Below are 13,415 nucleotides of genomic sequence, written 5' to 3' on the forward strand. Positions count from 1 at the left end.
ACGCTTGTGAGAATGCTTTCTCAGAGAATGCTTTCTCACCTGATGACGGACGCTTGTGTTGCGCCCGAAACGTCGTGATTTATTTTATTTTATACCTACCACGTGACTTTACGAAAAGAGCCGAAGAGTATCGGTGCGTATTCTTGGTTCTTTCGGTAAAGTCACCACCACGTAGAAGGGAAACAATAAAGTGATAAAAATATAAAACAATACAATTCTCACGACGTTTCGACCGCAACACAAACAATCATCATCAGGTGTAAAACCCACAGCAAGAAAATGTTCTTGTTGTTTTATATTTTTATTACTTTATTGTTTCCCTTCTACGTGGTTACTTTACCGAAAGTACCAAGAAGATTAATCCCTGCAGTCACGAAAGCTTTAATCGAAACACATTTACATTTACGCGATCTAACCCAAAAAACGCGCCAGTCACGTGGTCCCCCCGCTCGGATTAGTCCATTTTGTTCTCGGCGCGGGGGGGTGGGATGGGATCCACGCCAGGGCCTCTACCGAGTCGCCTCTAGCGTGGTGGGGGGGGGGGGTGGCGGTGGAGACGTTTGCCTCGTTTCTCCTTCACGACGTTTGAATTACAATAACAAATAATAATGTCTTACTGTCATTGTTATTAACGTCTCGCATCCGCCTCTGTCAGACCTCGGCGATGTCGACGGCGTCGGTGATGGGGTCCGGCTCTTCGTCGTCTGGCTCTTCGTCGTCCTGCTCTTCGGACGGAGCCTCGGGCTCATCTAGCGGGGCGGCCGGGAGAGGCTCGCCTCGAGGCGGCCGGCGCAAGCGGCCGGCGCAAGCGGCCATCCGTGACGGCCTCGTGAACTCGTACGAAGACAAGGTCAAAGACTTCTTGTGGTGGGTTGGGTTTGACGCGCGCGGGCGGCATGGCGGTTTGTCGACTGTTCATTCGCGTACGCGACAGAACTCCAATCTACTCGTGGATGAAGGCCTCCAAATTACGCGGTGTCGATACTCTTTGGTTCTGTTTACCTACGTGACTTTACCCAATAGAACCAAAGAGTATGGATCCTTGCAGTCACGAAAGCTTTAAATCTAGAATACGCAGTGTCGCTCCGTGCGAATTGCTTGTCCATACTTCACCACGCTGGTCAGTGCGTGTTTGGGAAGTACTTGGGGGGGGGTGGCTGGGCAGGACTGGTTCAAGTATCGCTTGCCACCGATGTAAGCCGTCGCCGGGATTCTATCCCAGGTACAGGGAGTAGCTACCCGTGGATTGAGTGGTTACGGCGCTCCGTGACCCCGTTTCCCCCCCCCCCCCCCCCCCGAGTTTGATTCCAGGCAACGGCCTAAACCTCAGTGCCGAGAGAGAGAGAGAGATGCCCCGAACCGGTTCTGGAACTTGGCTTCTGTACAAAGCCGCAAATGAAGTAGCAGCAGCAGCAGTGCGCTGGAGGATGATCGAACAAACATCGTCGCCTTTTGATTTAAAGCTTTCGTGACTGCAGTAATTCATATTCTTAGTTTTTTCGGTAAAGTCACGTTGAAGGGAAACAACAAAATAATAAAAAATATATAAAACAATAAAAATTCTCACGACGTTTCGACCATAACACAAACGGTCGTCTTCAGGTGTGTTGGTTTGCATAAATGTATTTTTAAACGGTGCATTTATTTATTTATAAAAAACGTTAGCGCCACGCGCAGCGATTTGGCAGTTTATTTAGGACTAGTCCATCTATATTCTGAAAAGAGGAGGGGGGAGACGAATTTTTTTTTATGTATGCTGTCTGAAAGCCACTGTAAGCGTGAACAATCAATTAAGACCTGAAATGGTTTATCAAATCTTTCCAATGATTGCTAAGATAGAATCCATCTTCTCGGTTGAAATTGTCTCTGTGCTTGTATATGTGGATAGCCTCATGAACGAATCTCTCATGGTAGCCAGATGGCTTACAAAGAACCTCTGTCTTGGAAAAGTAAATGGCATGTGAGCCTACTGAATTATAACAATGATCTGCCACGGCCGAGGTGTTGGTCTTACCGTGTTTAAGGTCTGCTTTGTGTTCACGAATGCGGTCCGAGACATGGCGTTTGGTTTCTCCAATGTAACTACTACCACAGAGGCAACTTAGTTTGTAGACACCAGGGTATTGTATGTCCGGAATCACATCTTTTACAGACGGAACCATATCACGGATTTTATGTAATGTGTTAAAACGGACCTGGATCTTGTGTTTATTCAAGATTTTGGAGATCTTTTTTGTGATCCCCGCAATGTAGGGTAAAGTGATGGTTTTGAAAGGCTCCTCAAGAGGGTCCTTCTTCATGGTTTGAGTGATAGCTTTGCGGATTGTATAGTCTTTGTAAGCCATCTGGCTACCATGAGAGATTCGTTCATGAGGCTATCCACATATACAAGCACAGAGACAATTTCAACCGAGAAGATGGATTCTATCTTAGCAATCATTGGAAAGATTTGATAAACCATTTCAGGTCTTAATTGATTGTTCACGCTTACAGTGGCTTTCAGACAGCATACATAAAAAAAAATTCGTCTTCCCCCTCCTCTTTTCAGAATATAGATGGACTAGTCCTAAATAAACTGCCAAATCGCTGCGCGTGGCGCTAACGTTTTTTATAAATAAATAAATGCACCGTTTAAAAATACATTTATGCAAACCAACACACCTGAAGACGACCGTTTGTGTTATGGTCGAAACGTCGTGAGAATTTTTATTGTTTTATATATTTTTTATTATTTTGTTGTTTCCCTTCAACGTGACTTTACCGAAAGAACTAAGAATATCGTCGTCTTTGTCAACTCGCTTGGTGTTTTTCTTCTCACACAGCTTAAAGGTCGTGATCTAAGCGTGGCTTCTCCCACTCCAGCGCTGTCCTCCAGACAGTCTCGTCCCTTCACCTGATGAAGGCCGCTTGTGTTGTGGCCGAAACGTCGTGATTTTTTGTTATTTTATTTTCACCTACGTGACTTTACCCAAAAGAACCAAAGAGTATAAACATCGTCGTGGACGGGCAGGCGGCAGGGTGCGAGTGTGGGGAGGCACTCGGCCACCAGTTGATCATTGGCATGGCTTTTGGTCATTTAAAGACCCTTGTACGAATATCGGTGAGACACTTTACTTAAAAAAAGTATTTACGTCATTGGTTTAATGCAGTATTGATTGCGCTTAGTTTGTGTTTGTGTTCGGTGGGTGAATGCCAATAACGACGTTTATTGTTTACGTTTATCCGGGGATGCTTAATTGAATTTCAAGGATGTTTTAGATGTTTATGCAAACGGTACTAACATCGCAATTGGACTCGTTCCGTCACTCCAGTCTACTTCTAGAGTGAAATTATTCGACAAATTTTGCAGAAGTTATGTTAGCCATTGTCCCGCGTTTGCATTGTTTTTAAAAATAATTGTTGGCGCTTTACAGGGCAGACTGGACTTAGTTGTACTAAAAATGTATTATTTTTAACAGTTTTTTTTGGGTCCTATAATAACGACAACAAAGTATTCGTGTTTCCAAGGAACATTTTATCGGGGACATCTGAGCTCGGTAACGTTCTAATACACCATTACTATAATTGCCATAGCTGTGTAATTGCTTTAGTGGATGCTCTGTTAGTCCTAAAAGCTAAAGCTGATTGATGTCTCAGTGTGCTGAAGTTTCTATTTAAAGCTTTCGTGACTGCAAGGATTCATCTTCTTTGGTTCTTTCGGTAAAGTCACCACCACGTAGAATGAGAATAAAGTAATAAAATAACACAATAAAATTATCACGACGTTTCGGCCATTCTACGTGGTGGTGACCTTACCGAAAGAACCAAAGAAGATGAATCCTTGCAGTCACGAAAGCTTTAAATCGAAATTTAACCGCCTCTACGGGGAGGGATTTCACACAACCTTAAGCACCTGAAGACGGCCGCTTGCGTTGTGGCCGAAACGTCGCGATAATTTTATTGTGTTATTTTATTATTTTATTCTCATTCTACGTGGTGGTGACTTTACCGAAAGAACTAAAGAAGATGTGCTGAAGTTGCCACAGCTATCTGTCTGTCCTCGAGAAGTCGTTCTTAACCTTAACTGCAACCTTGCACCAAATTGGTTCTCAATTGTATTTTTATGACGTGAATAAAACATCGACTTGATAAAGCAAAGTAGTTGTATCATTAGACCTCCTTTGCCAGTACCAAAATATAATAAAAGGGTTTTTTCCCCTTTTTTCTGGCAACAAAACTGAAACCTTTTTACAAGGATTCATGTTACTGCATTAACCACAATACCTGCAGTCAAAATGCAAACAAAACACATACTATGATAATATATGATGCATTGCTGTTGAAACTGATTGGTCCACGCCAAGGGACGGCTTTCTTTTGAGCCTCGACCCAATTGGTGTTCGACCAGATGACGCCACGAGGCTTGCAGCTCAAAGACAATGCACTGTCAAAAGTAATGAGGGCTCGGGGTGAGCATCTACATCATTAGACCTCCTTTGCCAGTAACAAAATATAATAATAGGGGTTTTTCCCCTTTTTTCTGACAACAAAATTGAAACCTTTTTAACAAGGATTCATGTTACTGCATTAACCACAATACCTGCAGTCAAAATGCAATACAATAAACATACTGTGTTTGCATTTTGACTGCAGGTATTGTGGTTAATTCAGACACATACTATGTTTGCATTTTGACTGCAGGTATTGTGGTTAATGCAGTAGACATGAATCCTCGTAAAAAAAGGTTTCAATTTTGTCGCCAGAAAAAAGGGGAAAAAACCCTATTATTATAAAGTAGTTGTAATTACGTGCCCGCGCTGACGTACGCGTTTCAACGATTTACCTTTAAAAACAATGTGGCCATGCCTCGCACCCCCAGAACGGTAATCTCGCACCCCCAGGAGGTGCCCGGGTTAAGAAGAACCACTGGCCTAGAGCATCTTCTGTGTGGAGTACTTTATTGGCAAATCGTAGCTATAGAATCCTTAATTGTCCGACTGCGTCAGCTGTCTTAGTCTGTTCGTAATGCTCTTCATCTGTTAAAGCCTAAGTGAGCGACAAGACTGCGTAGTATATATGATGCTGTGTAAACATCAAATATTTTTTTCGTATAAAAGAAGGATCTTGCATGAGGATGTTTGACCAAATCCATGCTGTAGGTTTTTTTTGGGTTAGATCGCGTAAATGTGAATGTTTTTTGATTTAAAGCTTCCGTGACTGCAGGGATTCATATTCTTGGTTCTTTCGGTAACGTCACCGCCACGTAGAAGGGAAACAATAAAATAATAAAAATATAAAACGACACAATTCTCACGACGTTTCGACTGCAACGCAAGCAACCTGATGATCGCTTGTGTTGCAGTCTGATTGCTTGTGTTGCTAACCTGATGATTGCTTGTGCCGTTGCATTTTCAGCCCCATCTGTTTCGACACGATGGAAGAGGCGTACATCACCAAGTGTGGCCACAGCTTCTGGTACGTGCTTCTGCTTGGCGGAGAATTGCTTACGTTCACTTGTTGGGGGGGCTGCACGCTCGAGGTTGAATCATACGCGGCAGGCGGCAACGATCGCTTCAGTGGCCGTGCATGCACGTTGATGAATAAAGGATGTCGTGCGGTGCACCGCGTGGCACTGGATAGTTGTTCTTGCGAGGAAAGACACGGCATCGCGCAATGTTACATTACATTTAGGCGCCTCATGCATACTTGGTACGCTGTGCATGGTCCGTGTGGGATGCGGTAGTGTAGTGGTTAGCGGTAGTGTAGTGGTTACCGGTAGTGTAGTGGTTAGCGGTGGTGTAGTGGTTAGCGGTGGTGTAGTGGTTAGCGGTAGCGTAGTGGTTAGTGGTGGTGTAGTGGTTAGCGGTAGTGTAGTGGTTAGCAGTAGTGTGGTGGTTAGCGGTAGTGTAGTGGTTAGCGGTAGTGTAGTGGTTAGCGGTAGCGTAGTGGTTAGCGGTAGTGTAGTGGTTAGCGGTAGCGTAGTGGTTAGCGGTAGTGTAGTGGTTAGCGGTAGTGTAGTGGTTAGCGGTAGTGTAGTGGTTAGCGGCAGCGTAGTGGTTAGCGGTAGTGTAGTGGTTAGCGGTGGTGTAGTGGTTAGCGGTAGTGTAGTGGTTAGCGGTAGCGTAGTGGTTAGCGGTGGTGTAGTGGTTAGCGGTAGTGTAGTGATTAGCAGTAGTGTGGTGGTTAGCGGTAGCGTAGTGGTTAGCGGCAGTGTAGTGGTTAGCGGCAGTGTAGTGGTTAGCGGCAGTGTGGTGGTTAGCGGCAGTGTAGTGGTTAGCGGCAGTGTGGTGGTTAGCGGCAGTGTGGTGGTTAGCGGTAGTGTAGTGGTTAGCGTACTGTGCTACGGACCTGGCGACCAGAGTTCGATTCGCGCTCGTGGCTATCACCCGTGACGAATATCTGAACCGAGACCTGGGCCACCCACCCCATCGTGTACAACAGTACCGGCCTTCATAGGTCCTTGCTAACAACGCTTACCCCAACAGCCCTTGAAGGCTTAATCGGCGGTCTTTGAATTTGTATTCTTAAGACTGTTTCGAGGATAGAAATGGCTGGAGGGCTCAGGTTGCTAAGGTCGGGTCAGAGTTCCAAGCCAGCACTGCTGAGATATCCTGGGTTTGTAACTGGGCATCCATCCATGTTTTAACCTTGGTCTCCCATCTAGCTGGTTAATGGTCAAATCCTGATTGCCAGTGACAGCACTATATACATTCTTCATATTAAATTAGCTTTTTAACCAAATTCTGCTTAACACGTCGGCTTTCACGACCAATATGATCCATTATAGAGGTTTTTGAGGTAGAGCGCGTATAAATATATAAATGTTGTGTCGCTAAAACCCGCCACCACCCGACACAGCCAACTAGTAAGGGTTGTCACCTAAACAGAACGTGGCCAATTCGTCACTAGTACAGCACTAGTGTGTAGTGTATAGTGTAGTGTATAGTGTAGTGTATAGTGTAGTGTGTAGTGTATAGTAGTGTATAGTGTAGTGTATAGTGTAGTGTGTAGTGTATAGTGTAGTGTGTAGTGTAGTGTATAGTGTAGTGTATAGTGTAGTGTATAGTGTAGTGTATAGTGTAGTGTATAGTAGTGTATAGTGTAGTGTATAGTAGTGTATAGTGTAGTGTATAGTGTAGTGGGTAGTTTAGTGTGTAGTGTAGTGTATAGTGTAGTGTATAGTGTAGTGTATAGTGTAGTGTATAGTGTAGTGTATAGTGTAGTGTGTAGTGTAGTGTATAGTGTAGTGTATAGTAGTGTAGTGTATAGTGTAGTGTGTAGTGTATAGTGTAGTGTATAGTAGTGTATAGTGTAGTGTATAGTGTAGTGTATAGTGTAGTGTGTAGTGTATAGTGTAGTGTATAGTGTAGTGTATAGTGTAGTGTATTGTATAGTGTATAGTGTAGTGTATAGTGTAGTGTGTAGTAGTGTATAGTGTAGTGTGTAGTGTAGTGTATAGTGTAGTGTATAGTGTAGTGTATAGTAGTGTATAGTGTAGTGTATAGTAGTGTAGTGTATAGTGTAGTGTATAGTAGTGTAGTGTATAGTGTAGTGTATAGTGTAGTGTATAGTGTAGTGTATAGTGTAGTGTGTAGTGTATGTGTAGTGTATAGTAGTGTATAGTGTAGTGTATAGTGTAGTGTATAGTGTAGTGTGTAGTGTATAGTGTAGTGTATAGTAGTGTATAGTGTAGTGTATAGTGTAGTGTATAGTGTAGTGTGTAGTGTATAGTGTAGTGTATAGTGTAGTGTATAGTGTAGTGTATTGTATAGTGTATAGTGTAGTGTATAGTGTAGTGTGTAGTAGTGTATAGTGTAGTGTGTAGTGTAGTGTATAGTGTAGTGTATAGTGTAGTGTATAGTAGTGTATAGTGTAGTGTATAGTAGTGTATAGTGTAGTGTATAGTAGTGTAGTGTATAGTGTAGTGTATAGTGTAGTGTATAGTGTAGTGTATAGTGTAGTGTATAGTGTAGTGTGTAGTGTATGTGTAGTGTATAGTAGTGTATAGTGTAGTGTATAGTGTAGTGTATAGTGTAGTGTATAGTGTAGTGTATAGTGTAGTGTATAGTGTAGTGTATTGTATAGTGTATAGTGTAGTGTATAGTGTAGTGTGTAGTAGTGTATAGTGTAGTGTGTAGTGTAGTGTATAGTGTAGTGTATAGTGTAGTGTATAGTGTAGTGTATAGTGTAGTGTATAGTGTAGTGTGTAGTAGTGTAGTGTAGTGTATAGTGTAGTGTGCAGTGTAGTGTATAGTGTAGTGTATAGTGTAGTGTATAGTGTAGTGTGTAGTAGTGTATAGTGTAGTGTGTAGTGTAGTGTATAGTGTAGTGTATAGTGTAGTGTATAGTGTAGTGTATAATGTAGTATACTAGTACAGCACACCGGTGTGTTGGATAGCCAAGCCACAACATTAACAATCTGAGTACGACGTTTCGCCAGTAATCACAACTAGCTTCATCAGGCGACAGACAGATTTGTGGAGAAGTCTTACTGTCTCGTTACCTTATATAGAGGCGTAGATGTGGTGACCACGCTTCTGCGCTCTTGCACAATGATGGGGGAGGGGGGATCACTGAGGCAACGTACATGATGCATGTGCATTATGCAGGCCCTTTGAACCAGTCCTTCCTGTCCATTGTGTTTATTACCAACGGTAATCCCTATTGGAGTACGCTGCCCTTTGTAGGCATGCATTTAACTAATGTATTATTTGATGATTCGCTTCCACGCAGCACTCAGGCGGTAGCTATCACAACGGTTAAAGTTATTTTGATTTCTTTCAATTTCGATATATTCTCTAATTAGTCTTGGCTAGTAGTCGCTCGTTTTGCACAACACTTCAATATTATTGGCAGGCGTGTTCTGCTACTGCTGACAGTTGCATTTGGGAGAATTTAATATTCCTCTGATGTTCTTTTAGTCTTGTGCTGATCATTCGTCCTGTTTGCCTAACATAACATTTACCACACGTGCAGTTAATCCTGTACACACCTTCTTTGGATAGCTTCGGTAATACATCTTTTTCAATGCTCTTGCTATTGAAACTGCACCAAGTAATGAAAACGATTAAAATACCGCACATTGCGGGAGTAACTGATAAACTAGCTAGATGTTTGGAAAAACAAAACATCCGAGTCAGATTTGGCACGGTACATAAAATACAGAAATTTATTTCTGCTACAAAAGATGTATTTACCGAAGCTATCAACAGCTGGTGTGTACAAGATTAAGTGCACGTGTCGTAAATGTGCAAAGTGATGTTGCTTTGGTGTCCACTGCAAAATAGAGCGGCTCACAATTTTCAGTGTAATTAATGATTAATCAAGCCTTGCGAACACCGTTGTGAGTTTGTTTACGAAAATGCAGCATTATCAGTGCATTATAAGATGAAGCCAAGCGTTCTGTTAATAAGGAACTACCCTGGGTGTTTTATTTCTATGTTTATAGCAAAAGTCTGAGTCCTAAAATGCCTTTGCTGAAATTGTGCCCGTTAACTCTTACTGATAAGCTTTCTTTTCAAAGTACTTCAAAGTTTACTTCTTGCTGAGCAGTAGTACACACACACACACACTCATTTTATTTGGAATGGACCCCATTATTTAGATGGAGTGCATTTGCCACATATGACAACCCAGCAACATTTGCCTTGCAAGCCCTAACTGCTGATGAGACCTCAAACGTGTAAACTGGTCCATAGTTGGTTGAACATGCGTCTGGAAAGCCAGTGGGCATATAGAATATATACACGTGTGGAAACAGAATGTAGTTATGTGTGCATAGTTCTCTACATTTCAAGAGGAATGTATAGCGATGTATCATGATTCCTCGGCGCATTGTTATTTAATATTGAACTTTGCTTGGTTTGCAGGCAGGCACCTTTAAACACTTAGCATTCGCGTGATCGTAGTAACGTCCACTTTTAAAAATTGTAATTTTTACGTTAATGAATTGACAGCTGTGGCATTTTTGCAGGCTACATCATAGGCAATTGAATACGTAAGCCATACACATCGAAGCCAGATGCTTTTTTTTACTCCCATTTTTAAAAGAGCCCCAGTATTCGGTGACCTCAATGCCCGACGTATTTTTTTCCAGTTTTGTTGGGAGAAAGCAGATAGGGTTTGCAGGAAAACCACCTCCTATTAAAACTCACGAATTCACAGCCCTTTTCAATTCACTGCTGGATGGAGGCCTCGCCATGTGTTGTCGGTCGTGGGGGGTTTGTTTTACTGTACGTTGCCACTCCGGTCAGAGTGCTTATTGAAGTTAGTTCTCAGGTCCCCAGGACCGGTTTGGATATGACGTGCCACTGATGTTAGCCGTGGCCTAGAATCCAACTCGGGCTGCCGGGTTCACCGCATAGTTGCCTAACCACTGCTTCCCACGCTCCTTCCCCGTGTTGCCTGCCAACAATTGCGGTTGTGCTGGCTTCGAGTGGCGCGGCACGGTTTGCGTTTCGCACGTCCGATAATTGCCGGGAAACTTGTTTTTTTTGTTCAAGCCGAATAGAACGCACTGCAGCCCCTTTAATTTGGCTTTTGTGCCAGAGTCTCGCCCGGTCAGAGCTAACGCAGTGCGGATGCTGAAGTAGTTTGTTATTGCGTTCCATTTTTTGCTCCGCCGTCTGATGAATGCACGACAATATTCGGTGATTGGTAAACTTTCCGAAAATGCTAATAACGATGATTGCCAATTTCCTCGCCGTTGCATTTTGTCTGTTTCAGTGGCAAATGCATCCGTCGGAGTCTGGAGGAGACGAATCGTTGCCCAAATTGCAGATACCTCATTGAGCATCCAACCCACATATTTCCCAACTTCCTCTGTGAGTTGTTTTCACTTATCTTCCTTCCACCTGCATTTTTGTTGCATATATTTGTTTCACCACAATGCAACACACGCCTTCAATTAACGATGCTCGCATTAAATTTTGATTTAAAGCTTTCGTGACTGCAGTTATTCATATTCTTAGCTCTTTCGGTAAAGTCACGTTGAAGGGAAACAATAAAATAATAAAATATATATTAAACAATAAAAATTCTCACGACGTTTCGACCATAACACAAACGGCCGTCATCAGGTGTGTCGGTTTGCATGACACACCTGATGACAACCGTTTGTGTTATGGTCGAAACGTCGTGATAATTTTTATTGTTATATATATTTTATTATTTTATTGTTTCCTTTCAACGTGACTTTACCGAAAGAAAGATGCTCGCATCATTGAATATTTAACGGCTTTTTGTTCCACGCGCGTTTTGTCCGCAGTGAATGAGCTGATCCTGAAGCAGCGTCAGCGGCTTAAGGAGAAGAGAATTAAGATGGAACAACCGGTAAGTGTCCCACGTGCACGTCTTGCCTTGGCCGGAGATGTGCAGGGAAAAAACATAACCGGCACATTTTGTTGCATTAACTTTAAATTAAATTATCCCCAAGTTTTATTCTGTGCAATGGGCAGGATGTCCTTGGGACAACTAATCTGATCGGAACTCTCACAGAATAAGTGCAGCCCATTGTCCTAGACCAGGGGTCACCAAACTTTTTTCACAGCGGGCCGGATAACTGATAGAATGACGATCGCGGGCCGCATAAACATTCCGTTCAATACTTGGGGGGCGGGAAAGATGCGTGTTTGTGTGTGTGTTGCCATGGAAACCATGGTAACGTGTTGCCATGGAAACCATGGTAACGTGTTGCCATGACGTTGCCATGGAAACCACGGTAACGTCAGAGCGTAGGCGGAGCTACCACTTGGGATGGCGCGAAATAAGCAAACGTCACAATAAACAAGAACATCTAGATACAATAATTTACAATTTAATATAGTACATTTAAGGCACATAGCAGTAAGGAGGTCTCCGCACGCGTGAAGATCTTCCGGTATTCTAAACATAATATTTAAATTGTATCCGTACGTTTTTTCAACCAGATTCAAGTACCGTCGGCGGGCCTGATGGACTGACGTCGCGGGCTGAATCCGGCCCGCGGGCCGTAGTTTGGTGACCCCTGTCCTAGACGGTTATTTTATTATTATTATTGCAACTTGCTTATCCGTGAAAGCTTGACCGAGTCACACATTTTTTTCCAGGAGGGTCCCAACAAGTCTTTTTGTTTGTAGTGGCGGGTCTCAGGGTCTGCTGCGTGTAATATTAATTTGTTTGTAGTCACGGGTCTCAGGGTCTGCTGCGTGTAATATTAATTTGTTTGTAGTCACGGGTCTCAGGGTTTGCTGCGTGTAATATGAATTTGTTTGTAGTGGCGAGTTTCAGGGTTGGCTGCGTGTAATATTAATTTGTTTGTAGTCACGGGTCTCAGGGTCTGCTGCGTGTAATATTAATTTGTTTGTAGTGGCGGGTCTCAGGGTTGGCTGCGTGTAATATTAATTTGTTTGTAGTCACACGGGTCTCAGGGTTGGCTGCGTGTAATATTAATTTGTTTGTAGTCACGGGTCTCAGGGTCTGCTGCGTGTAATATTAATTTGTTTGTAGTCACGGGTCTCAGGGTTTGCTGCGTGTAATATTAATTTGTTTGTAGTCACGGGTCTCAGGGTCTGCTGCGTGTAATATTAATTTGTTTGTAGTCACGGGTCTCAGAGTTTGCTGCGTGTAATATTAATTTGTTTGTAGTGGCGGATCTCAGGGTTTGCTGCGTGTAATATTAATTTGTTTGTAGTCACGGGTCTCAGGGTTTGCTGCGTGTAATATGAATTTGTTTGTAGTGGTGGGTTTCAGGGTTGGCTGCGTGTAATATTAATTTGTTTGTAGTCACGGGTCTCAGGGTCTGCTGCGTGTAATATTAATTTGTTTGTAGTGGCGGGTCTCAGGGTTGGCTGCGTGTAATATTAATTTGTTTGTAGTCACACGGGTCTCAGGGTTGGCTGCGTGTAATATTAATTTGTTTGTAGTCACGGGTCTCAGGGTCTGCTGCGTGTAATATTAATTTGTTTGTAGTCACGGGTCTCAGGGTTTGCTGCGTGTAATATTAATTTGTTTGTAGTCACGGGTCTCAGGGTCTGCTGCGTGTAATATTAATTTGTTTGTAGTCACGGGTCTCAGGGTTTGCTGCGTGTAATATTAATTTGTTTGTAGTCACGGGTCTCAGGGTCTGCTGCGTGTAATATTAATTTGTTTGTAGTGGCGGGTCTCAGGGTTGGCTGCGTGTAATATTAATTTGTTTGTAGTCACACGGGTCTCAGGGTTGGCTGCGTGTAATATTAATTTGTTTGTAGTCACGGGTCTCAGGGTCTGCTGCGTGTAATATTAATTTGTTTGTAGTCACGGGTCTCAGGGTTTGCTGCGTGTAATATTAATTTGTTTGTAGTCACGGGTCTCAGGGTCTGCTGCGTGTAATATTAATTTGTTTGTAGTCACGGGTCTCAGAGTTTGCTGCGTGTAATATTAATTTGTTTGTAGTGGCGGATCTCAGGGTTTGCTGCGTG

At 43.0% G+C, this 13,415-nt stretch overlaps 1 protein-coding gene across 1 annotated transcript in view; it reads left to right on the forward strand.

Moving 5' to 3' along the window:
• Window positions 1–672: 672 nt before the first annotated feature.
• LOC142908589 (E3 ubiquitin-protein ligase COP1-like) overlaps window positions 673–13,415 on the forward strand; it is a 55,184-nt gene continuing 42,441 nt past the window's right edge. Inside the window, exons 1-4 of the mRNA XM_076059357.1 lie at window positions 673–867; window positions 5,395–5,454; window positions 10,705–10,802; window positions 11,246–11,310. Of these exons, the coding sequence (XP_075915472.1) occupies window positions 683–867; window positions 5,395–5,454; window positions 10,705–10,802; window positions 11,246–11,310 (408 nt within the window). The 5' untranslated portion in view covers window positions 673–682. The remainder of the gene's footprint in view (window positions 868–5,394; window positions 5,455–10,704; window positions 10,803–11,245; window positions 11,311–13,415) is intronic.

The sequence above is a fragment of the Petromyzon marinus genome, unplaced genomic scaffold, assembly GCF_048934315.1.
Source record: "Petromyzon marinus isolate PM22_M1 ecotype Great Lakes invasive population unplaced genomic scaffold, UKy_Petmar_22M1.pri1.0 PM_G_Scaffold_10, whole genome shotgun sequence".
In the NCBI taxonomy this organism is placed as follows: Eukaryota; Metazoa; Chordata; class Hyperoartia; order Petromyzontiformes; family Petromyzontidae; genus Petromyzon; species Petromyzon marinus.